Source organism: Mus musculus, chromosome 12 (assembly GCF_000001635.26).
Source record: "Mus musculus strain C57BL/6J chromosome 12, GRCm38.p6 C57BL/6J".
NCBI lineage: Eukaryota > Metazoa > Chordata > Mammalia > Rodentia > Muridae > Mus > Mus musculus.
In genome coordinates this window covers 69,328,709-69,355,380 of record NC_000078.6, presented here as the reverse complement: position 1 = coordinate 69,355,380, position 26,672 = coordinate 69,328,709, and the positions used below count along the sequence as shown (strand labels likewise).

General features: G+C 38.9%; 1 protein-coding gene across 3 annotated transcripts in view; it reads left to right on the top strand.

Annotated features, from left to right (window-relative positions):
- Nemf (nuclear export mediator factor) overlaps positions 1 to 26,672 on the top strand; it is a 45,661-nt gene that overhangs the window by 1,821 nt on the left and 17,168 nt on the right. For 2 of the 3 annotated variants that reach the window (NM_025441.3, XM_011244157.3), the window contains exons 4-18: positions 609 to 734; positions 1,439 to 1,587; positions 3,007 to 3,074; positions 6,444 to 6,530; positions 8,992 to 9,065; positions 10,402 to 10,472; positions 10,626 to 10,701; positions 11,190 to 11,252; positions 13,731 to 13,808; positions 13,900 to 14,108; positions 14,305 to 14,490; positions 15,599 to 15,662; positions 17,474 to 17,562; positions 23,406 to 23,509; positions 24,231 to 24,293. In NM_025441.3, coding sequence (NP_079717.2) covers positions 609 to 734; positions 1,439 to 1,587; positions 3,007 to 3,074; positions 6,444 to 6,530; positions 8,992 to 9,065; positions 10,402 to 10,472; positions 10,626 to 10,701; positions 11,190 to 11,252; positions 13,731 to 13,808; positions 13,900 to 14,108; positions 14,305 to 14,490; positions 15,599 to 15,662; positions 17,474 to 17,562; positions 23,406 to 23,509; positions 24,231 to 24,293 — 1,507 coding nt within the window. Of the gene's footprint in view, positions 1 to 608; positions 735 to 1,438; positions 1,588 to 3,006; positions 3,075 to 4,414; positions 4,525 to 6,443; positions 6,531 to 8,991; positions 9,066 to 10,401; positions 10,473 to 10,625; positions 10,702 to 11,189; positions 11,253 to 13,730; positions 13,809 to 13,899; positions 14,109 to 14,304; positions 14,491 to 15,598; positions 15,663 to 17,473; positions 17,563 to 23,405; positions 23,510 to 24,230; positions 24,294 to 26,672 lie in introns of all 3 variants that reach the window. The other variant, XM_030246848.1, reaches the window with a different exon arrangement.

Genomic DNA, 26,672 nt, shown 5'->3' with positions numbered 1-26,672 from the left:
ACACCTATGACACCAGCATTCAGGGGACTGAGGTAAGGTTAGTTAGCCTGGGCTACTGAGTGACATTTTGCCTTAAAAAATAGTAACCAATAACAGCAAACTCTTGGCACTTTTATGAGTTAAGTGTATTTGTTTACTTAAATGGTAAGGTTTTTTTGCAGTATGATAAGTCAATAGCTGCTCTGGTTCTTGTATTTGCTATTATCTAAAAAATAGAATACAAAAATAACTATTTCAGTTATAAGTTATTAGAATAAAGGCTTAAGGACCCACTGGGACCTGGCACGATGACTCAGTGGACAAAAGTTACCTGAGTGTGATCCCTGGAGTTCACATGGTGAATGGAGAGAACCAATTCATGAAACTATTTACTGACCTCTACCTCTATGCTGTGGCATGCATGCATTACCACACACACACCAAATAAACAAAAATGTAAACAAGGAATAAAAGATTGTCTCTGATTATCATAAGCTTTTGTTTTGTGATCATAGTGTTTTGTTTACCATTTAAATATTCTTGATGTTGTAAAGATAATTTCATAAATTAATACCAGTTGCTTAGGAATTTACTTTTATTGTACAAATGCCTTTTCTGTTTCTTGCTAGTGTCGAAAACATTTGAAGAGTCGGAGATTAGTCAGTGCAAAACAGCTTGGTGTGGACAGAATTGTGGATTTCCAGTTTGGAAGTGACGAAGCTGCTTATCACTTAATCATTGAGCTCTATGACAGGGTGAGTGACATCGAGCGATGTAAAAGAAGAGGATTGTGGCCCTGTTTGTGTTTCACTCCCTTCATTGAGTGTTGACTTTAGTTCATCGTGTTCTGTAACACAGTGTCATTTTAGCTATGATGTTGAGAGGCCTTAGAATCATCATGCTTCTTCCCTATTCCTTGTCTATCGTTTTGCTGCTGCTGCTGCTGTTTGCTTGTTTGTCTCTGTAGCCCTGGCTGCCCTAGAACTCACTTTGTAGACCAGGCTAGCCTCAAACTCAGAGATTCACCTACCTCTGCCTCTGCCTCCCTAGTGCTGGGATCAAAGGCGTTGCTACCATCCACCTGCTCGCTCCCTCCCCCCTCCCCCCTCCCCCTCCCCTTCCTCTCCCTCTCTTAATAAAGTTTTTAAAAAGCCTTTTTATTTTTTTCAGTAAAATTTACTTTATGTCTTTTTGTGTGTGTGTGTGTGTGTGTGTGCTTTTTCGAGACAGGGTTTCTCTGTGTAGCCCTGGCTGTCCTGCAACTCACTTTGTAGACCAGGCTGGCTTCAAACTCAGAAATCTGCCTGTCTCTGCCTCCCAAGTGGTGGGATTAAAGGTGTGCGCCACCATGCCTTGCTTAGGTCTTATGAGAATTCTTTTTCAGTTTTTAAGATGTTTCAAGGCTTATTTGGAAAGGATTACTAATCTAATTTAAATTAAATTATTTACTCTATTGCAGGGGAACATTGTTCTTACAGATTATGAGTACCTAATTTTAAATATCCTAAGGTTTCGAACTGATGAAGCAGATGATGTTAAGTTTGCTGTTCGTGAACGCTATCCCATAGATCATGCCAGAGCTGCTGAACCTTTGCTGACTTTGGAAAGGTAACAGTATTTGTACAATTAATGTCACACTTAAGATAAACTAGGTTATGTTTCACATTAGAAAACACTCAATTAAAGTGGTTACTTGTATAATAAACTGAAGTATATAAATGTGAAAATAGCAATTTTATTTGTGGTCAGCAAATCTCTCCCCTCTCCTTCTCTCTCTCCCTCTCTCTGTCCCTCTCCTTCTCCTCCTCCTCCTCCTCCTCTTCTTCTTCTTCCTCTCTCTCTCTCTCTCTCTCTCTCTCTCTCTCTCTCTCTCTCTCTCTAGCAATGTCTCACTATGCAGCTCTGACTGGCCTAGAATTCTATATGTAGACTAGGCTACCCTTGAACTAAAAAAAGATACATCTGCTTTTGCCTCTAGGTTGCTAGGCTTAAAGGTATACACTGCCTCACCCAGCCTTCAAGTATATGTCTTTTTATGCTATGATTTGGGTTACATAAAATACTTTGGATTCCTTAGCAAAGTAAGGTCCTGACTTGGCTGTTCTGTGAGAAGATAGACAGACAGATAGAATGTAGCGGGGGTAGATAGTCTACTTTAGGAAGAAGGGAAAGAAGAAGGTGAAGATTAATTATAGCTTCGGCCTGGAAGGCTTTGCTACCTAGTGGTCCACTTGGTAGTCCTCAATCAGTGAGACGGTTTGAACTGTGAACTGTTGTATCTTTGCTAATTCTGGAGATCCAGGGGGTACATTTTTTTACAGGTTCTCAGATATTGTTGATCCTATGGTGGCACTGAGCCACATTGAGTTTTTAGTAGATATTTAATTAGGTACAACTGTTGCAGGTGTTCAGATATGGCATGTAAATTTACAAACAACATGTAACTTAGAAATGTACATGTATATAGAAATTTATCTTTCATGTCACATTGATGATAATTCATGACTTTGTTGAAAAATACTGCTTTCTTTTAGAAAACTTGGATTTAAGACTTGGGTTTCAAGAACCTTTTGATTATGGATAAATGATGGGTTTGTGCATATGTGTGTTGAGATAGAATCTTGCTGTGTAGCCCAGGCTGGCCTTGAATTCAAGTGCTCAATGTCCCTCAGCCTCACTAGTATACACATATTTTAACACACTCAGCTCTAGATAAGAAAATTTATCCTGTATCTGTGTAAGTGCCACAGAGGCTATAAGAGGGCTTCAGGTCCCTGAAACTGGAGTGACAGATGAGATGGCTGTGATCTACCTGTTGCGGCTGCTGGGAACTGAACTCTGGTTCTCTGTAAGAACAAGTGCTCTTAACCTCAGGGCTATCTCTAGCTCCATGGATAAATTGCTTTTAAGACTTGTTTTTCATACTACGAGAATAATTTCTGCTATGTTTCAGACTCTTGTAAAGCTGAGATAAATGGTTGATATAAGGCTTATTAAATATAAAAAATATGCCAATCTTGTTCACAGGTTGACTGAAGTAATAGCTGCTGCTCCTAAAGGTGAAGTGCTGAAGAGAGTTCTTAACCCATTACTTCGTGAGTACTCTTGCACAGTGCACTGAGATGTTTGTGAGACAGCACTTCCATGAATAGATTTAAATTGCTCTCTCTCTCTCTCTCTCTCTCTCTCTCTCTCTCTCTTTCTTTTCAAAAAAATTGAACAAGGAACTGCATAGCTACTCAGTTCACAGCATAATGGCCAGTGGTTCATAACCACCTATAAGTTCAGCTCCAGGGGGTCTGACCTCCTTTTCTGGCTTCATGAGTATCCACACAAATGAGGCATACATTTACACAAACAAATACATGGGAATAAAAATAAAGCATTATTTAAAAAAAAAAGAAAAGAAAAAAACAAGTTTAATCTTTTGAGTAAATAGGGTTTTTTTTAGACTTATTTATTTATTGTGTATACAACATTCTGCCTATGTGTATGTCATAGGCCAGAAGAGGGCACTAGATCTCATAGATGTTTAAGAGCCACCATGTGGTTGCTAGAAATTGAACTCAGTACCTCTGGAAGAGTAGCCAGAGCTCTTAACCTCTGAGCCACCTCTCCAACCCCCAGGTTTTATCCTAAAAGAGATAAGTTTTGTTTGTTTTGTAGTGCTGGCGATTGAATCCAGGGTTTTGTGATCATGAGCAGGATCTGTCACAAAGCCTCATTGTCCCAAAAGCTGAACATTTTTATGTTGGTTAGATTTTATTTAAAAACAGTGCAAATGGGACTGGAGGTATAGCTTAGTAGAGTGCTTGCGCAGCATTCACAAAGCCCCAGCTTTAACCCCACCATTATATAAAAGTAGGCCTGGTGACACACACCTACAATCCCATTACTCCTGGGAGGTAGGGGTCAGAAGTTTAAGGTCTTCCCTTGGCTTCCAAGTAAGCTCGAGGCCAGCTTGGGATAGAGAAAACCTTTTCTCACAAAATAAAAGCAGTGGCTGGAGAGATGGCTTAGGGATGAAGAGTGCTAACTGCTCACACAAAGGATCTAGTTCCGTCTCAGCACCCACATGGTGGCTCTCAAATATGCTCTAACTCCAGCTCTAGAGTATCTGATACTGTTTTGGCCTCCATGGACTCTTATATGCATATGATGCAAATAAACTAATGATCACACATATATAAAATAGGTTTTTAAAAATAAAAGTGGTGTAAACTTCAGAGCAGTTGCTTTTTTTTCCAAATAACTATTTTGTTTAATAATTGCTTGGCTTAGTTGTTTGTATTTATTTTATTGCAAAATTTGCCAGCCTCACGGCTGACAGCATCTGCCAAATAGTAATTTTTCTCTCCTTCTTCCTCTCCCTGTCAGCTTTGCCAAGTCCCTTTGTCTGTTTGATGGTGTTTTGTTTTGTTTTGTTTTGACCTAGGCATGGCTCAGCTAGCCTTGAACTTGTCCTGTAGCCCAGGCAACCTTAAACCCTTGGTGATCCCCCTGCTGCATTTTACCTTGGCAGATTTCTATGGCTTTTGAAATCAGGTAGTTTACTCTTAGCTCTTTCTTACTGTCTCCCAAGCCTCTGACTATTCTTTTGTATTTCGTTGTACAGTTTAGGGTTGGGGTATTGCTTTCTATAATAAAAACTTGCCAGGGTCTTGATGAGGATTTCAGTGATTCTGTAGGGAGAACAGCAGTCTTACTTTTCTTTTTTCTTTCTTTTTTTTTTTTTTAAGATTTATTTATTTATTATATGTGAGTATACTATAGCTGTCTTTAGACACTCCAGAAGAGGGTGTCAGATCTCACTCATTATGGATGGTTGTGAGCCACCATGTGGTTGCTGGGAATTGAACTCAGGACCTTTGGAAGAGCAGTCAGTGCTCTTAACTGCTGTGCCATCTCTCCAGCCCCAAGAATAGCAGTCTTAATTATACTGAGTCTTCTGTGAATATAGACCGTCTCACTATTTATTTAAATGATTTTTATTTTAAAATTTTATAGTTTTTATAGATAAATTTTATTCTTAAATGCCCATATTTTCTTCTTGTGCTGTCGTTAGGTCTTAAGCATTACTAGACTCATGCTTTTAATACCAGCACTTGGGAGGACAGGCAGGCAGGTCTCAGAGTTGAAGGCTAACTTGGTTCCATGTCAACCATGACTACCCTGTTTCCAAAAATAAAACAAAAGTTACATTTTAATTTGTTTTATAGGGCGTGAACACATTTTTGCCACAAGTGGATATCAATCAAAAGGCCAAGTAGCAGGAGTCAGTGTGGGCCCTCAGGATTAAACTCAGGTCATTAGGCTGGGCAGTGACGACCTGTGCTTGTTGAACCATCTCACTAGCCCATAGAATTGTTTTCTTAATTTTATTTTATTTTTTTTGGTAAGAATATAATTGTTTTACTTGAAAAAGATTTATTTTGTGTATATATGTGAGCACCTGCATGTATATATGTATACCACATGTGTGTCTGGTGTCCACAGAGGTCAAAAGAGGGAGTCAGGTCCCCTGGAACTGGTGTCACACTGGTTGTGAGCTGCTGTGTGGTTGCTGAAATCAAACCAATATCCTGTCTAAGATTAGCAAGTTCTCTTAATTACTGAACCATCTCTCCATTCCCCCAATTGATATTTATATATTTTGCTGTTTATATAAACTTGATATATATATATATTAATCTTTCAGAGCTGATAAAGATATTTAGTCTAGAAGACTGTGTGTGTTCTTTAAGAATTTTTAGCATACAGGGTCATACCTTCTTTGAGAATAAAGCTGCTTTTTCTGTTTCAGTCTGAATACTTTTCAGTAATTTTTTTTTTTACTTTTTTTTTTATACAATTTTGTGTGTATAGCTGTTTTATCTACATTTGTTTGCTAGGATTTATTTATATAGTTTATGTATACAGGTGCTATGTCTACACACCAAAAGAGGGGATCAGATTCCATTATAGATGGTTATGAACTACCATGTAGGTTCTGGGAATTGAACTCATGACCTCTGCATTTCTAGTTAACCTTATGTATGTGTTGTTAAATGCCTGTAACATGTACCAGTTCTCTGCTTATTGTGATTTCAAACTCCTCTCGTTACATCAGGTCTTAATTCTAATACCATTTGAAAAGAAGTAAAATTACTTTCAGTGGGTACTTGTGTTAAGTAGATTGTTCATATTGAGCTATAAATTTATACTGTGTTGGGGCTGGAGAGCTGGCTCAGCGGTTAAGAGCACTAACTGCTCTTCCGAAGGTCCTGAGTTCAAATCCCAGAAACCACATGGTGGCTCACAACCATCTGTAATGAGATCTGATGCCCTCTTCTGGTGTGTCTGAAGACAGCTACAGTGTGCTTACATATAATAAATAAATACATCTTTAAAAAAATGTATACAGTGTTTTAAATGTGAAGCTTTATAGGAAAATAATAACAACAATCCTGCTTACTTTTATACAGCCTATGGACCAGCTCTTATTGAGCACTGTCTTATAGAAAGTGGATTCTCTGGCAATGCTAAAGTGGATGAAAAACTTGAGAGCAAAGGTAGGTCTGCATGGTCGGTATTTGTACATTTTCATGTTTCCCTTTCCTTTGATCCTTTTTTCTTTCTTTGAAGTTTTACGGTACTGGAAATTGATTAGACCTAAGGCCCTACAGGTGCTAAACAATGTTCTACTGACAAACACTTCATTTATTGTTTTGTTTTGAATTTTTTTAAAAAAGATTTTCCCTACATTGTAGTGCAGTGTCATTGAGCTCTGAATTTTCCCGTCTCAACTTCCCTGAATCTTATAAATGTGTACTGGCATGCCTAGCTCTTCCTTCTCTTCTTTTCTAAATGCATCAATGGTTTGCTTCCTTGTTCGTCTGTCTGTTCAGTAAATGCTTGCCTGGTGCCCTGAGAGGTCAGACATTCCCTGGGACTGGAGTCCAACCCATGTGAGCCACCATGTGGATGCTGGGAACTGAATTTGTATCCTCTGAAAGAGCAGCCCATACTGCTAAGCCATCTCTCTAGCCTCTTGCACGTCGTTTCTTTTCTAGAAATAATTTTAGTTTTTTAAAGGTAGAAGTTAAGGGAACAAAACTTTGATCTGAGCCCCGAACGGTGGGGGCGCACTCCTTTAATCCCACCACCTGGGAGGCAGAGGCAGGCGGATTTCTGAGTTCAAGGCCAGCCTGGTCTACAAAGTGAGTTTCAGGACAGCCAGGGCTATACAGAGAAACCCTGTCTTGAAAAAAAGAAAAAAAAAAAAAACCAAACAAACAAACTTTGATCTGGGATTGGCAAGGTGCCATGTATCCTCTTTATCTCCAGTGACAACAGATGGTGGTGGTGTTTTTGTTATTATAAAATTATATTATAAAACTGGTTGCTTAATATTAGCTATATAACCATATAATCTTTTCATAGATTACAATCTATCATGAGGCTAAAGTAATAAAATCATTTTCTTTCTTTTTTTTTTTTAAAGATTTATTTATAAGTACATTGTAGTTGTCTTCAGCTGAGAGCATCAGATCTCATTACAGATGGTTGTGAGCCGCCATGTGGTTCCTGGGAATTGAACTCAGGACCTCTGGAAGAGCAGTCAGTGCTCTTAACCACTGAGCCATCTCCCCAGCCCAGTATCTCATTTTCTTAAGCACTTATATTATTTCATAAATGCTTTCCTGGTTGTTTTAACTTTTAAAAATTAATATGTGTGTGTGGACACACACCTGCCTGATATATGCTGGGGAAGCAGGACCCATGCATAGTATGTGTGTGGAGTCTTATTTTTTCCACTTTTATGATGTATTCTGGGGGTTGAATTCATGTGTAGCAAGCACCTTTACATACTGAGCCATCTCACTGATCTGTTTTTTGTTTTTATTATTATTACATTTTATTTAGTGTGCTTGTGTGTGTGTGTTCAGAGGACAGCTTGTAATGAGTTGAGTCGTCTTCTACTTCCTGGAGACCTGAGAACATTCCCAGTTTTATGGTTGTTTGTGTTTGTTTTTTTTTTCTTTTTGTTTAGATGGGGTCTTATTGTATAGCCCAAGCTAGTTTTGAACTCATGATTGTCCTGCCTGAGTCTCCTTAGTGCTGGGATTACAGGCCTATACCATCATATTCAGCTACCTTTCTATTGTTGATTTTAAATAAATATATTGAGCCAGGCATGGTGGCACATGCCTTTATTATGGCACTTGGGAGGCAGAGGAAAGTTGTTCTCTATGAATTCAAGGCTAGCCTTGTTTTACATAGTGAGTTCCAAGCCAGCCAAGACTGCATAGTTTGACCCTGCCTCAACAATAAATAAATATCATATCAATATGTTTAATTATTAATATATTAATAACATAGAAATAAATTCATACTCTTACGTTGACCATGTTATGTTGATTATGTTGATTATTTCTAACATACTTATTTTTATATTGTAAAAATATAATGAATTATAATATACTTTTTTTAGTTTTTTGGGGTTTTTTTTTTTGTTTGTTTTTTTGAGACAGGGTTTCTCTGTATAGCCCTGGCTGTCCTGGAACTCACTCTGTAGACCAGGCTGGCCTCGAATTCAGAAATCCGCCTGCCTCTGCCTCCCAAGTGCTGGGATTAAAGGCGTGTGCCACCATGCCTGGCTCTATAATATACTTTTAATTAATTATAATTATGTGTTTAGAGAAGCAAATCAGAGCCTCTCAGACTTGGCCATTATGAGACAACTTCTCTGAGAAACATGTTAGTTACATGGGCCAGAGGGAAAAATTGTAATAATTATAATTAACATAATTAATTATATTACAACGTTAATATATTTATTGCATTAATATTTATAATTAGTTAGTATAGTATCAGCATTGACATTATATATAAACATTAATATCTTGGTATATTGATATGTTGATATTGTTAATAAATGATATAAAGTATTATATATTAAAATGATAGTTTAATTGTATTATTCAACTTAATTGGCATTCTTTTTCCCCTTATTTTTATTTCTTCCATTAGATATTGAAAAGATACTGGTTTGTGTACAGAGGGCAGAAGACTATTTGAGGAAAACATCCAACTTCAATGGAAAGGTAGCAGCACTGTGTAAATACTGTGTGTTGTTTCGCATGGGTAGAGGGGAGTGATAACATTCGAGAGGTTAGACAGCCTGCAGTATTTGGCCAGTTCCATTTACTGTGTAGGTCCTAGTGATCAAACTCAGGCTTGTCAGACTTAGTGACAAATACTTTTACTCATTGATCCATCTCACAGCTTTCATGTATTATTTTGGATTTTCAGAAATAAAATATTTATAATTTAAGAGTTTTGTTTTCTTGTATGAGCTTGAATCCAAGGTCTTCCACATATGCACTCATACTGTACAGTTGGACTGTACACCTAATTCCAGGATAGTCTCTTTCATTTTGTATTGCTTCTTGTAAAAATTTTTCTATTCTTTATTTTATATAGAAAATACTACATTGGTGCTCAATATAAAACTAGCCTGCATTTAGTGCACTAGGCCCTGGGTTTGATCCCTAGTACTGTCTAAATCAGGCATTTGAGTGCATATCTGTAATCTTAGCATTGAGAGGGGAGGGAGGAAGTAGGGTCAGAAGCCTTGATCTGAAGAACAAGTTCAAAGCCAGCCAGGGATACACACAACCCCACCTTTTACAAAAGCAAGAAGCAATAGTTGAGGAATTCGTGTTAAAAAAAAAGTTTGTCTTTTTAATTATGTGTATGTATATGTGTTTATATGAGTGTGTGCACAATGTGTGGTTGCCCTTGGAGGACAAAAGAGGGTGTTGAGCCCTTGCAACAGATGGTTGCAAGCCTCGTTCTGTGGGTACTGGGACCTGAACCTGGGTCTTCTGGAAGAGCAATAAGCAGTCTTAGCCACTTGGTTTTTCTTTGACTCAAGGTCTTGCTGTGGAGCCCAGGATGGCCTCAGGACTCAATATTTTCCACAGCAGCCTCCCTAGTACTGGATTTATAGGCAAGACTGTACTGACCTGAGGAGAACAGTCTGTCTTGAATTGATTTTAGAGAAGCATTCTTTAATTTGGTATTACTTGAAAACAAAATGTGTGGGTTATAATTGCCTCATAGCTAAACAATCATAACATTACCTCGTACTTTAATATTAGTCTTCTGTATTCCAAATGTTTAGCTAGAAGCTGGGCGTGGTGGCGCACGCCTTTAATCCCAGCACTCGGGATGCAGACGCAGGTGGATTTCTGAGTTCAAGGCCAGCCTGGTCTACAGAGTGAGTTCTAGGACAGCCAGGGCTACACAGAGAAAACCTGTCTCGAAAACCAAAAAAAAAAAAAAAAAAGTTTAGCTAGAAAAAATATCATTCAGATAGTCAGCCTTTTGTTAATTGTGAATATAGTTGAGTGTAATCCTAGTGTTTTTGTTTTTTAGGGCTATATAATTCAGAAAAGAGAGGCAAAACCAAGCCTGGATGCAGATAAACCAGCTGAAGACATACTCACGTAAGTGTGGGGCCACGAGCCAGTTTGCTTCATAGGAAAACTAATATTCTATTTGTTTGTTTGTTGGTTGGTTGGTTGGTTGGTTTTTTTGAGACAGGGTTTCTCTATAGGATGATTAATATTCTTAATTGTGATATTTTGAATGCTTTACAGGTATGAGGAGTTTCATCCTTTCTTGTTTTCTCAGCATTTACAATGTCCATATATAGAATTTGAATCATTTGACAAGGTGAGTTTTCTAGTTTTATTTTTTGTTTGTTTGTTTGTTTTTACTAGTTAGCATGACATAAGTTGTAAGAATTGTTTATGCTGTCTTGGGGTTGGGGATGTAGCCCAGTGTGAGTGTATACATAAAGTCCTGGATTTAATCCTTAACACTGCAAAGGAAAGAAAAGGAAGAAAGGAAAGAAACTCAGAAAATATTCTTGCCTTGCAGTCACTGTGAATTTGGGGATTGATTAAAAGTCAACATACTCATAGGTACAACTATTAGAAACAATTACTGCCATTTTTATTAAAAGATAAGACCAATACTCCATCTTAGTTTTATTCTTGAGATTGTTAGTTGTAGAATAGGTCACTGGAAAGGTGGTCAGGTAGTAAGGGCACTGTGGTAGAAAACAGACTAACGCTGTGTGCGCAAGGAAAGTAGAGACCAGACTGTTTTTTTCCTTACAGCCAATTGTTTGTCTCTCTCTCTCTCTTTTTTAAAATAAGGCCGTGGATGAATTTTATTCCAAGATAGAAGGGCAGAAAATTGACTTAAAAGCTTTACAACAGGTATAGTATCACTTAAAACTTTTATATTAAACTAGCTAGTCAGAGTGGTTTGGAAGGTAGATATTGTTTTTATTTAAGAATCAGTTGCCTTGGGGCTGGAGAGATGGCTCCGTAGTTAAGAGCCCCAACTGCTCTTCCGAAGGTCCTGAGTTCAAATTCCAGCAACCACATGGTGGCCCACAACCATCTGTAACGCCCTCTTCTGAGAGTCTGAAGACAACTAGAATGTACTTACATATAATAAATAAATCTTTTTTTAAAAAAAAAAAAAAGATTCAGTTGCCTTCCAGAAGTATGGGATGTTGTGTGCAAGCTTTCAGATCAGATCTTCTGGAACTGGAGTTACAGAGTGTTGTGAACCATCATGTGGATGCTGAGAACTGGACTCTAGTCCCCTGAAAGAACAGTAAATACTTTTAACCACTAGCATCTCTCCATTTTGTTTTTGAGACAAGGACTCACTGCAGTTTTGGCTAGTCTGACACTAAATATTTAGGCCAAGTTAGCCTCAAACTTGGAGATCTGGAATTAAAGGCATGCTACCACAACTAGCCCTTCTCTTAGTTTATGATAAAAGCTCGGGAGTCACATTGAAAAGTATGCCCTCATTCCATCCCCACTCTCAGCCCTATTCGTCTAACTTCAGATCCTTTAAAGGCAATGAACTCTAGTGGGCACATTAGTCAGTGTTACACCCTAGCATGACTCAGTGTATTAAAGCATCCCAGAGCTCCTCAAATTTGGCCATTGTGAGCTTTGAGAAATAAGGTAGTCACATGAGCCAGTTTCGTTATTATAAACTTTATATTGTTTTTGTTATGCTGCTTTAAAAATTGGTCCTTGTCTAATCTGTTTCATGATCCCCCAATGAGGATTTCACATTCACTATTTTTGGAGCACATTTGACCATGTTTTTAGAGCATGTGCTGTAGATCCGTTTTATAAACTGATCAAAGTCACTTTTGGAAGAGATTGGATTTTTAAAAAATACTAATCAGGGGCCTTCAACCCTAGACAAAGATTGTGTGAGTGAAAGAACTGTGGAATATCATGCTGAGAGAACAGAATGTCAATAAAACAACTATCTGTGCTTTCAAAAACATTGTTTTTAGCTGTATTTATGTATTTTGCCTGTATGTATGTATGTATACTGTATGTGTGCCTGGCGCCCATGGGGTCAGAAGAGGATGTCAGATTCCCTGGAACTGAAGTTAAAGATGACTGAGTCACTGGGTCCTCTGTAAGAACAGCGGGTGCTCTTAATCACGGAGTCATCTTTCCAGCCCCTTGTTTGTACTTATAAAGAATTTATTGGGATGCTAGAGAGATAGCTCAGTGGGTAAGAATGCATAGTGCTCTTCCAGAGGACCCCAGTTTGGTTCATGGCACCCACACTTGGAGGCTCGCAACTGCCTGTGACTCCAGTTTTAGGGAATTTTAACTCCCTCTGGACTTTGCAGGCATTGCACTCACATACAGAAATCCACACACATGCACACATGAATGAGAATAAAATACCAGATTTATTTTATTTTGTGTGTATTAGTGCTTTTGCCTGCATGTATGTCTATGTATCTAAGGAAGTGGTGCACCTCCATGTGGGTGCTGGGAGTTGAACCCGGAACCTTTGCAAGAACAAGTGCTCTTAACCACTGAGCCAACTCTCCAGCCCAAGAGTAAAATTTCTAAATACTTATTTTACAAAAGAATGTATGGCAGTGTGGAGAGAGCTAAGGTGTTAAGAGCACATACTGCTTTTGCAGAGAATCAAAGTTTAGTTTTTTGTACCAGCAATGAGCTGGTCAGAATCGCCTCCAAGGGATCCAGTGTCCTCTCTGGCCTCCATGGGCATCTTCAGTCCATTACACATTCACACACATGGAATCAAATTAAAATTTTTTTTGTTTTGTTTTGGTTTTGGTTTTTCGAGACAGGGTTTCTCTGTATAGCCCTGGATGCCCTGGAACTCACTTTGTAGACCAGGCTGGCCTCGAACTCAGAAATCCACCTGCCTCTGCCTCCCGAGTGCGCCGCCATGCCCGGCAAATTAAAATTTTTTATTTGTGGCTACTGATATACCTCGGGTAGAATGCTTTCTTTGTGTGCATGAGGCCCTGGATTTGATCCCTAATACCACTTTAAAAAGAAAAATATATCTAGTATGTCATAGGAAATCTTGAATTCTGCCTGTTTGAATAATGCCAAGTGAATTGGGGTCATACTTATATATAATTTACTTGTAACTAAAGCACACATTCTATATAGAGAATGGAAGGTAGGCAGAGGTAATATATCAGCATGACATTTCTAAGAGGGTAAGACTTGAGGGAGCGAACTTTGGGGAAACTTTTTAAGTTGCCTATGTGACAACATTGACAGAGTAGAACCACTAACACAGTAAGCTTTAGGAATTGAGGTGTGGACGTGCTGTGCATTGAAAGAAATCTAACTTTTGAAAAATCTGTTTTGTACCCTAAGGAAAAACAAGCACTGAAGAAATTAGATAATGTCCGAAAGGATCATGAAAACAGATTAGAAGCTCTTCAGCAGGCTCAGGTATTAATGTTTAGCTTTTACAATGCTTTCCAGAATATGACAATCTCAGCTGGCATTACACTGCGTTCATTTTTTTGTTTTGTTTCTTAAGGAAATTGATAAACTGAAAGGGGAGCTCATAGAGATGAACCTGCAGATAGTGGACAGAGCCATTCAGGTAGTCCGAAGTGCGTTGGCCAACCAGATAGACTGGACAGAAATCGGAGTGATTGTGAAAGAAGCTCAAGCTCAAGGAGACCCGGTTGCATGTGCAATCAAAGAGCTAAAACTGCAAACCAACCACGTTACGATGCTGCTACGGTAAGTGTGGGGCTTGCCAGTTAGTGCTTGTGTTTATCTTGTTAACTAACTGTTCATTGTGTTCTTCTTAATTTTTTCTTTGGGAATTCTCAGAAATAGAAAACACAATGAAATCATTTCTAATTTTATGAGGAAATTTTGAAATGAAAAGTGATATCATCGACATTAGTGAAATACTATTGAATATTTTTAATAGAAATCCATACTTGTTATCAGAGGAGGAAGATGGTGATGGTGATGCCAGCATTGAGAACAGTGATGCTGAAGCACCAAAAGGGAAAAAAAAAAAGCAAAAGAACAAGCAGCTGCAGAAGCCGCAGAAGAACAAGCCGCTGCTTGTAGATGTGGATCTCAGCCTGTCAGCCTATGCCAATGCCAAAAAGTAAGCATTTACCCAGTGAGTCTATTTATGAATATTTTTGTCTGCATGTATTATGTACACCAGTATGTGCCTGGTGCCTGAGGAAGTCAGAGAAGTGCATCAGATCCCTTGGAACTGGAGTTACAGGTGGTTGTGAGCATCAGTGTCATGTCATGACAGGAACAAAGCTTGGGTCCTCTGGAAGAGCACCCCGTGCTCTTAATGTTTGTGTCATAGCTCCAGCCCTATTGTAAACTCTTGCTAGAGTATTTTAGTAAGTCAGTAGGATAGTAACAATAGTCATTGTGCCTGTTGTATGAGTGACTTTTTCTGGGGAAATGAAACACACGCATGCACGCACCCCTAGAAAGAAATCCATAACAAACTAAAGGAAGGATTGCACTAAAGTCTAACCTGATGAACCAGTGGATTTTTATTGGTGTTACTAACTGGTGTATGAGCAAGGGCTGACTTACTGCAGCAGGGATAATGCAGAAGCAACCACATCTCTGAAAGCCTACCTCAGCATGGGGGCTTCAGGAAAGCTGTCTATCTATCTGGAGGCCTGTGCTGTTGGAGGCACATCAACAAGTCCAAGAGATCTCTTGCAATTCAGTTGGCAGTCTCCTTCTTTTTATTTATTTATTTATTTTTAAAGATTTATTTATTATTTTATGTAAGTACACTGTAGCTGTCTTCAGACACACCAGAAGAGGGAGTCAGATCTTGTTATGGATGGTTGTGAGCCACCATGTGGTTGCTGGGATTTGAACTCTGGACCTTTGGAAGAGCAGTCAGGTGCTCTTACCCACTGAGCCATCTCACCAGCCCTGGCAGTCTCCTTCTTAAGCAGCTGTTTACTGGTTCTCTAAGAGGAGGGAGACCCTGAATCTTGCAGGCTACAGCTTTCTCAGACATGTGAAGTATGTTCACTTCCTGGGTCTCTTAGCAATACCCTCAAAGGTGGGGGTTCAATGTGGGGGAAACTGCTTCGGAACTTAGGTGTATACTTCTTTTGTTAAAAAGTAATTTTGTGCTCTATACAACTTGGTTCTATATGATTTAAGACTGTAAATTAAAAACTAAAAATAGATTTCACTGAATATTTAAGATAGATTTATTTTTCTAGATATTATGATCATAAGAGGTATGCTGCTAAAAAAACCCAGAGGACTGTTGAAGCTGCTGAGAAGGTAAGGTGATAAGAGTAACGATCATTGTTTTGGGCAGCATTAATGGCTTTTTCTTTTTAAGTGGGGTTTCCTAATTTAGAAATGTCTTAGTTTTAATTTTGCTTTAAATGTGCATATTTCTTGTATTTACTTTCTTCCACTGTCCTGCACTTCCTTCTTTCCCCATCTCAGCAAATAGCACTTTCATTCTTACCACTCAAATGTTAGGAATATCCAGAGCTCTTTCCTCTTAACCCATATGTGTGTGCATGCGTATGCTCATTGTACCAGAGGGAACATGTCAGCCAGAGGGCAGTCTTTTTTTGTTTGTTTGTTTGTTTTTCCAAGACAGGGTTTCTCTGTGTAGCCCTGGTTGTCCTGGAACTCACTCTGTAGACCAGGCTGGCCTCGAACTCAGAAATCCACCTGCCTCTGCCTCCCAAGTGCTAGGATCAAAGGCGTGCGCCACCACCGCCCGGCTCAGAGGGCAATCTTGTAAAGTTACTTCTCTCCTTCCTTTCCGAGGCTCCAGGGTTTAAACTCATGGTGTCAGGCTTTGCAGCAAGGGCTTTTTACCCCTTTGGCCATCTTGCCAGCCCCATTTACTTCTGGTTCTCAACTTAATGCCTAAGCAAAACCTACTGAGTACTGACTGTGTCACTTGACCATAGTTCTAGGATTTGGGAAGTGGAGGCAGAATGATCATGAGTTCAAGGTCATCCTAAGCTGTACAGTGGGTTTAAGACCAACCTTTGACACAAGAGACAAAAGCATGTGCACACGCGCATGTCTTCAATCCCAGCACTAGGGAGGCAGAGACAGAGGCAGGTGGATATCTGTGTTTGAGGTCAGACTGGTCTATATGGTGAGTTCCAGGCCAGCCAGGCTATATATAGTATAACAATAACAAAATGTGTCATGTTGGTCTGTTCATTGTTGTGTTCTAGTCTCTAGAGCAGTGGTTCTCAACCTTCCTAATGCTGCAACCCTTTAATACCATGTTGTGGTGACACCACCCCCCCATGCCACTTCATAACTATAATTTTGCTATTATAATATGATCGTATTATAAATATGTGCTGTGCAGGATATTTGATATGCAACCCCTGTGAAAGTGTTCAGTTCTTAAAGGGGTTGCGACCCACAAGTTGAGAACCAATGCTCTAGAGTATTATCTGGAACAAAGTAGATACTGTATATCTATTAACTAAGTAACCTCTTTGATCTAGGCTCTAGGATCCAGGCTGGCCTCATAATTGATTTATAGTTAGCCTCAAACTCAAAATCTTCTTGCCTCTGCCTCTCAGGTGCTGAGATTATAGGGGTACATTACCATTTCCAGCATTAAGGAAGTTCTTAATTTGTAGGTCTTAAAATTTTGCATACAATAAATAAAAAATACAATATTTAATTTATTTTACTTCTTAAGGCAGATACCTTTTATTTTTCATTATGCATATATTTGTGTGAATAAACCAAATCACTTTATGGCATAAAATATTTCTTCCATTAAGATTTCTCCACATAGGACATATATGGAGATTAGAGGGCAACTTGTGGGTGCTGGGGACCAAACTCAGGTCATCAGGTTTGGCAGCAAGTGCCTTTATTCACTGAACCATTTCATGTGCCCTTAGTAGTATTTATTAGGCTGGGCAGTGGTGGTGTGTACAATCTATGAGGCTAAGACAGAATGATCTCTGTGAGTTAGATAGAGCCAGCCTGATCAATGGAGATAGTGAAAGCTGTCTGAAGCAATTTGTTATGCTATTGTGTACTTTGGTGTTATGTAAATGTATCTTAAAATTATTTAAATTTTTTTATATAAATAGGCATTCAAATCAGCAGAAAAGAAAACAAAGCAAACCTTAAAAGAAGTACAAACAGTTACTTCTATCCAAAAAGCAAGAAAAGTGTATTGGTAAGTGTTCTGCTCTTTTTTTTATGTTTAGTTTTTCTTTTTATTGGAATTATGTATATCATTTAGAATGTCAAGCACACATACAGAGTAAGCTGTGAAACCTGTAGTCCTGTAATTCATCATCCTTATCCCAATGAAACTACTCTTTAGCTCTAGGTCTTTCTACTTGTTACTTAGTCATTTATTGTGTGGTGTGTGGGTGTGTGAATGGGGACTCAGCCGTGGAGCTTATAGGACAGCATTCAGTAGTTGTTTCTCTCTCTCCATCACTGGGTTCTAGGCATTGAACTAAGTATGTGGCAAGTGCCTTTACCACTGAGCTATCTCTCTAGCGTCTGCTTTTACCTCTTGGAGGCCTGATACTTAGATTCTCCTGGTTCTCTCTGTACTAGCTCATACTGTACTTGGTGGATTTTATTATTCTAGAATCTTTCATTGACCTCTTATTATAGGAGATGAGAATTTCAGTTTCTTTCCACTTGTGTTGCGTTACATACAGATATAATTTTGTCAAGGTTGATGATCAACTTTAATATTTTTATAGACTGATTCTCTGTTGTAGTTACAGCTGAGCCATGTAGTGTTCTGTCTTTCTTTCTTGCTGCTTTTCTGTTGTTGTTCTGTCTTCCTTTGAGTTAAAAAAAATTATCTAGGGCTGGAGAAATGGCTCAGTGGTTAGGAGAAGAGCATGTATTACTCTGGCAAAGGACTTGAATTCAGTTTCCAGCACCTGTGTTGGGCAGTTTACAGCACTGTAACTCCAGCCATGTAACTCAGCTATGGGGTGGGGGGTAGTTGGGTGCTTGCTAGTGCAGAGGCATACAACTGCATGCTAACTACTTGGGAGGCTGAGGCTGGAAGACTGCTTGAGCCTAGGTGTTTGGGATCAACCTGGGCAATGTGAGATCTTACCTTAAAACGACAAACCCAGTCCACAGGGGGTAGTGTACCCTACATGAGAGAGTGCTTGCCTAGCATGTGCAGTGTCCTGCATCAGTCCCCAGCACTCAAACACACCCCTGCAGTCCCAGCACTTGAGAGGCTGAGGCAAAGGAGTTGACTTTAACAGTAGTCTTGCTACACAAGGCTCTATCTTATAAACATACCTTTAAAAATGTTAAACTTGCCTTTTTTTAAAAATCACATACTCAGTGTCAAACTTTCAAGTATATATAAATACATTAGAATGCCATTGGTATTACCTTTTTGGGTATGTCAGAGATCTCTTTTTATTTAGTTTTATTTATATTTTGGTGCTAGACTTAATCCCGAGCCTTCACAGATTAGGCCACATGCTTACTCTTGGAGATTTTCTAACTAGAATATATTTGGTTTTTGTTTTGTTTTTTGTTTTTGAGACTGGATTTCTCTGTATATCCCTGGTGGTCCTAGAACTTGTAATGTAAACCAGGGTGTCCTTGAACTCAGAGATCATCCTATCCTGCCTTTGCTTCCTAAATGCTGGGATTAAAGACTTGTGCCACCATGACTGGCTTATATATATTTGTTGCCATTTAAGCATCTGTTTGTTCATCTTCTTTTTCTTTTTTCCAAAATTTCATTTTGTTATTAAAATGTAATTATATCACTTCCCACTTTGCCTTTCCTCCTCCCAACCTCTCCCATTCTCCCCTTCACTCCCTTTCAAATTGATGGACTCTTTTCTTTCTATAGTTTATGTTTTATTAGGCTGTCACAATCTAAAGGACCTAGTGGGAGCAATACATGGTATTAGGCCTTTATTGTTCCTGTTTCATTGATGGCTCATGTATGCTATATGGTACCCCGCCTTCTGGGAGGGTGAAACCGCAAACATAGTTTAGAGCTGGAAAGAAGATGGAGAACTGTGTGAGCAGACTCTTAGCCAGTCCTCCTGTCTTAAACCCCATCTTAAAACTCTGTTTCTTTAACTAGCCATCTTTTGCCGTTTGTTTGTTTGTTTGTTTGTTTGTTTGTTTTGAGGCAGGGTTCCCTGTGTAGCCACACTAGCCTTGAACTTTGGAGCCTTTTGACTCAGTTTTCAAAAGTCTGTACTATCACATCTCATTTATGTCCCATTTTTGAGTTTTGGATTGTAAAAGGATTTGTTTTTCTGGGCTCAAGTGTCATCTTAGGACTCAGCTTCCTAAGTTGGATATGATCACTTGTCTGCTTTTCATTTTTCAGGGTTCTTACGTGTTTTTCGCTTTCCTTCTCTTTGTATTTAGTTTGATTATATTTGACATCTCTTGGTCAGATTGATCTATAATTTTTATTTCTTGTAGCGTTCTTATCAGGTACACATATCAAGGTCCCATTGCTTCATGAAACAAGCTAGAAATGTGGGTTTTTTTTTTTTTTTTAGTTGTCATTAAATGTGGATAGAATTTATTTATAAAGTAGGATGGCCCCAAATAGTTCCTTATGGGAAAGTGTTTCAAAAGCTGGCCATGGTGGCACACATTTTTAATTCCAGCACTTAGGGAGAGGCAAGTGAAAATCTATGAGTTTGAAGTCAGCCTGATCTACAGAGTGAATTCTGGGACACACAGAGAAACCCTGTGTATTGGGGTGAGGGGTGGGGAGTTAAGTGTTTATTACAAATTTGAATTTTGTTATTTTGTTTTTATGATTTTGTTTGTTTGTTTGTTTGAACACAAAGTCAGTCTGCTAGTCTGTCTGTCTATCTGTCTATCTATCTATCTATCTATCTATCTATCCATCCATCCATCTATCTATCTATCTATCTATCTATCTATCTATTTTTGGCTGATCTTGAATTCACTGTGTAGGCCAGGATGTGCCTAGTTGCAGTTTTCTGACATAGCCTCCCAAATACTCAGATTGCAGACCTGCATCACCCACTATGCCTAGTTTTCTTTGTAGAGTTTGATTATTTAGATTCTCTAGCAGTGGCTTTATTCTCAGAAAGTTTATAAATTGTTGATTTGTCCATTTTCTTTTTTCTGCCACTTTTGCTTTCTTTGAGGCTACAATCAATAGAAACGTGGAGCTGTCATCTAATTGGGCTTCTTTTCATTAGTGTGCATGCTACATCTTTTCCACTCCTTATTTCAGTCTTTCCGTAACCTGTGTTTTACACACACACACACACACACACACACACACACACACACACACACACTTACTGCTTTTGCTTTCTGGTCTGATAATTTTCTGTATACAGAGGCAGTTAGTGCATTCATACCACATGTAACCTCTTGTTATTTGGAGCTTACACAGACCCATCTGGACATCTGCTTTTATTTGCCCCATCTGTCCTGTGTGCCTTCCTTATTTGTTTGTTTGTTTTTTGTTTTTTGGTTTTTTTTCCAGACAGGGTTTCTCTGTGTAGCTCTGGCTGTCCTGGAATTGTGAGTTTGAAGCCTGCCTGTTTAACATAGTGAGTTCTAGGACAGCCAAAGATACATAGGAAACTCAGTCTCAAAACACCACCGCCAACAACAACAACAAAATCACATTGGGGCATAGATGTAACTCATTAGGTAAATACAGTTGAGTCTGTGGGTTGTATCTTTGGCAGTGTTAAAAACGTACAAACAAAAAAATATTAGAAACCAGGCATGGTGTCATATTTCTATAATCCTGACATTCATGAAGTTCAGGCAGGATGATCATAAATTCAAGGCTAGCTTGAGCTACTTAATTGTCTCCAAAACAAAAAAGTGATGTTGTTCAGTGATAAGAGTATTTGACTAACACATCCAAGTTCCTAGAAATTTTTTAACAAATAAGTCAAAATTAACTTGAGTTCTGGCTCCAGCACCAAATAAGTAAATAAATAATCAGAAAATAAAATCCTTTCCTATTATATTTTGAGGGATACGATAGAGTATTCCTTAATGCCTATATGTCATATTTTAAAGTTTTAAATGGTATAGATGTAACCATACAAAGATATTTCTGTTACATATAATATACCAGATCTTTATTTTTTATCTATATTGTCTGTCATTTTCTAAATGTCAAATAAGCACACACTGTTATAGCTCTTTTATTTCATTTGAATTTTATAAGTATGGTTGTTTAATGTCTATGAATGGCTGCGATCTACTTGTGGCCAGTAGAGGGTGTCAGATTCCCTGGGACTGGAGTTGTTACAGCTCACTCATTGTGAGCTGACATGTTTTTTTGTTTTTGTTGTTTTTTGGTCTTGGTTTTGGTTTTGGTTTTTTCCAGACAGGGTTTCTCTGTGTAGCCCTGGCTGTCCTGGAACTCACTTTGTAGACCAGGCTGGCCTCGAACTCAGAAATCTGCCTACCTCTGCTTCCCAAGTGCTGGGATTAAAGGCGCGCACACCACTGCCCGGCTAGTGAGCTGCCATGTTGATTCTGAGAATCAAACCCAGGTCCTCTGGAAGAGCAGCAAATACTCTTAACCACTGAGCAATTCCTCCATCCTGTTATTCGTTCTATCTGGATAATAAACTAATTAATGAAAACCCCAGTTACTTTGTCTTTTGAGAAAAGCCATAATAGTACTCTTTTGGAGGGGAGAGGGTTGTCATAGGGAGACAGTATCTCCCTAGATAGCTCAAGCAGGCCTTGAACTCTGATTCTCTTGGCTCATCCTCCCAGGTGCTGGGATTATAGGTATGTACCATCCCACCTGGAATAATTTCTTGCTTTACCAGTGGTCCAGAACCTATTTGGTATCCTGATGAAAGAAAGCGGAATCTTTGGGCATTTGATATTTTGTACCTTTGATTTGTATAGTTAATTCATTGCTTTGCCATCCTTATGTTTAAGAATGCTACCTATATAAAGTAAAATAATTTTGGGGCTGGAGAGATACATGCCTTAGTGGTTCAGAACTATGTACTACTCTTCCAGAGTGAAGTGAAGTTCTCAAGCCCTTACAGTAGGCAGTTTACAATCTTCTCTAACTCCAGCTCCACCTGCTTTTATGTGTACATATTCATATGCAAATAGTCACATACACATCTAATTAAAAAATTTTTTTAAAGAAATAAATAGGCCAGGCAGTGGTGGCACATGCCTTTGATACCAACACTTGGGAGGCAAAGGCCGGGGGATTTCTGAGTTCAAGGCTAGCCTTGTCTACAGAGTGAGTTCTAGGACAGCCAAAACTACACAGAGGAACCCTGTCCCCCCCCCCAAAAGACAGACAGACAGACAGACAGACAGACAGACAGAGACGGATATCTGGGCAGTTTGTGGTACATGGCGCTTAGAAGGCAGAGGCAAGGTAGATCTCTGAATTTGAGGACAGCTGGGTCTACAGGATGAGTTCCAGGACAGCTGTGACACCACAGAGAAACCCTGTGTCAGAGAGAGAGAGAGACAGAGACAGAGACAGAGAGAGAGACTTGGTTTGATATCCTAGATTAGCCTTAAGTTCATATATAGCTGTGCTGGCTGCCCTTGAACCTCAGCTTCTGAGTGCTGGGAACATCGGTATGTCTTACCCACAATTCCTAGTGAGATAACTTTTTTTTTTATAGAATTTAGTTCCTGCTTCTCTTCTTCCCCATCTTTGCCTCTTCTGCCCCTCCCCCTGACAGAGACAGAGTCTCATTGTATCACTGGGTGACCTAGAACTCACAGAGATTCTCTTACCTCTGCCTCCCCAGTACTGGCAAGTGCCACTATGTCCTGACAGAATCTAATTTCTTGGAAGACTATTGTAAAAACTGTATTACATGTTTTTAGTAAGATTTGCCTGTGCTTGAATGGTAGCTGTGCCATAGAATTGCTGATATCTTGTTCTATACAGGCATGGCAACTTCCTGTTTTGTTATATTTTGTTTTGAAAATGGTATGAATTCAGGCCTTTTTTTATATATATATAAAAAAATTGTTAACTTTGTTTTCTTTCTATAGGTTTGAGAAATTTCTGTGGTTCATTAGTTCAGAGAACTATTTAATCATAGGTGGTCGGGATCAGCAGCAGAATGAGATTATTGTGAAAAGATACTTGACACCAGGTGAGATTAAAATCGTATGAGATTTTCTCTTGAACGGCGTATCAGTTGCTTTGCTAGTAGGCACTGGTTTTTATCCTTTACTCTTGCTTGACAATTAACTAGAGATTTAACACTTTTTGGCTTACATTTTGTTGAAGTCTTTGCCACTTTTTGTTAAGTGGGTATATCAAAAGTAGTATTGCCATGCTAATCTGTTTTTTTGGACTTTTGATCTTCTGCTATATTTACAAAATAGTTTCCAGTCATGGTGGATCACATTTTTTAAAGGTTAATGTTTTGGTGCTATAATTTGTGACTATTTTTCCAGTTTACAAATAGGACTTCAAGCTGGGTGTGTAGTGCATACCTATAGTTGGAGCCATTAAAGAGGCTAAGTCTAGAGGACCACTTTAAGTAGCATAAAGAGACCATTTCAAAAAAGAAAGGAAGCAAGCTGGAGAGATTTCTCAGCAGTGAAGAGTACTTACGTCTCTTGCAACAGATCTGAGTTTAGTTCCTAGCACTTGCACAATGGTTCACAACCCCCTGTAACCACAGTTCTAGAGGATCGAGTTCCTTTTTCTTCCTTCTGTAGGCATTGCATACGGGTGCTTCACTCACATATTTGCAGCCAGAACATTTATGCACATAAAATTTTAAAATAAAGTAAAACATTTGTAAGAAAGCAAAACAAAAGAAAAAGGACTTAAAGTATCATTATTTCACTTTGTTTTTATTTAAGGAGACATTTATGTGCATGCTGATCTTCATGGAGCTACCAGCTGTGTAATTAAGAATCCGACAGGTAATATATTTCTATTGTCTGGAATTTTCTTTTTTTTTTTTTAATATATTTTATTTTTGCATGTGTGTGTCTATGGGGATGTACACAAGTAATCCATGCAGTGCCCGTTGAATCCTGAAGAAAAGAAGAAAGTGTTGATTCCCCGGAAGCAGAGTCAGGGAGGGGTTGGGCTCTGGGACTGAGCTTAGGTCCTCTGCCAGAGCAGTGTGCATTCTTCACTGCTGAGCCATTTCTCTGGCCTCTTTATAGCATTCTTTTTTTTTTTTTTTTTAAGAATTATTTATTTTATGTACATGAATACACTACAGCTGTTTTCAGACACACCATAAGAGGGCATTGAATCCCATTACAGATGGTTGTGAGCCACTATGTGGTTGCTGGGAATTGAACTCAGGACCTCTGGATAAGCAGTCAGTTCTTAACTGCTGAGCCATCTCTCTAGCCCCTGAAAATATGCTGTTTTGTTTTGTTTTGTTTTGTTTTGTTTTGTTTTGTTTTTTGAGACAAGGTTTCTCTGTATAGCCCTGGCTGTCCTGGAACTCACTTTGTAGACCAGGCTGGCCTCGAACTCAGAAATCCGCCTGCCTCTGCCTCCTGAGTGCTGGGATTAAAGGCATACGCCACCACGCCCAGGGCTTTCTTTTTTGGCCCTGAAAATATAATGTAACCAATAATCAAGAATTAGTAGTCAGTCTCCAGTACTGCAAACAACAAAAAAAGATGAAAAAAGATGTAATGGTACAAGAACATTGCATGAATGTAAGAGTCATAACATACTTGTCCAGCATTTATAATATATGAGGGGAAACCAGACAGTAATGGGGTTGGGGGTTGGGTAGATACAAGTATATGCAATAATATTTTGAGATGTTAACACTGAACATGAATAGAATAATTAAAACAGTAAATTAACAAGGAAATAGAAGACTTGAACACATTGATATCTAAACCTAGCAATATCTTTAGAACACCACCTAACAAGTATACAGAGAACATTCTCAGTATAGATTATATGATAGAAGAAATAGAAAATTGAAATAAATCCATAACAAGTAAAGAGACTGAGTTAGGTAGTAAATATTCAAAAATACTTCATAAAGAAAACCCCAGCTGGGTAGTAATGGTACACAAGTTTAATCCAGTACTCGGGAGACAGTTGTGTATCTGTGAGTTCAAGCCTAGCCTGGTCTACAGAGGAAGTTTCAGGAGAGCTAAGGCTACACAGAGAGACCCTGTATGGAAAACAAACAACAACAACAAAAAAAAACAAAACAAAAAAGAAAGGAAAGAAAAGAAAATCCTAGACTCAGAAACTGCACATCTATTATCTTAGCACTCTGGAGCCTGAGGCAGAGGATAACCACATTTCAGGCCAGTTTACACTATGTAATGAGATCTTTGGTCTTAAAATAAGTTGTTCGATGTGGGAGGGTCCCACCTGTTTCGGGTAGGGACAGGATAGCCCTGGACTGGTGGCCCTTGATGCTATAAGAAAGCAGGCTGAGTAAACCAGGATGAGCAAGCCAGTAAGCAACACTCCATTGCCTCTGCATTAGCTTTGCCTTCAGGTTTCTGCCTGGTTTGAGTTTCTTTCTTGGCTTCTCGCAACACACAGATCCTCCTCAAAGTTGCTTTTTTGTGTTGTAGCATTTCATCACAGTAATAGAAATAGAAACCCAAACTAAGATGGTAATAAAATGAAATTCAAGATGCTTGAATTGACAGCTAAAGAATATGATCGTAGACACACACACACAGACACAGACACACACGGGGGGGGGGTGTGTGCGGGTGTTGTTTGGTGTGGGAATATGAGTGTGTGTGTGTGTGTGTGTGTGTGTGTGTGTGTGTGTGTTTTGTTTTTGGAGACAGGGTCTCTGTATAGCTTTAGCTGGCCTGGAACTCAATATGTAGACTAGGCTAGCCTCCAATTCTCAGAGATCCACTTGCCTCTGCCTCCTGAGTGCTGATATTAAAGGTGTTTGCCACCAGGCCCACCCTTGTTCTTACATTTTTAAAAAAAAAAAACCTAAGGAAATTACCAAACTTTTATAATCACAATAAACAAGTAACAATATCCACACAGCCTAAGATGGATACAAACCAGGTTGTAACTAAGTGTGATGGCACAGTTGTGAAGTAGAGGCAGTAGACTCATGTTCCAGGTTATATGCTTGTATCTTAGTTACCTCTCTATTATTGTGATAAAACACTGTAGCCAAAGTAATTTATTAGAGAGTTTAGCTAGGTCTATGTTTCAGAGAACTAAGAGTTTCTGATGAAGAGACAGGCTGCCAACAGTGGTGGCAGGTTGCTGGAGCAGGAGCTGAGAGCTTACATCCAGGTGTACAAACAGGTCAAAGAGATTATACTGGGGAT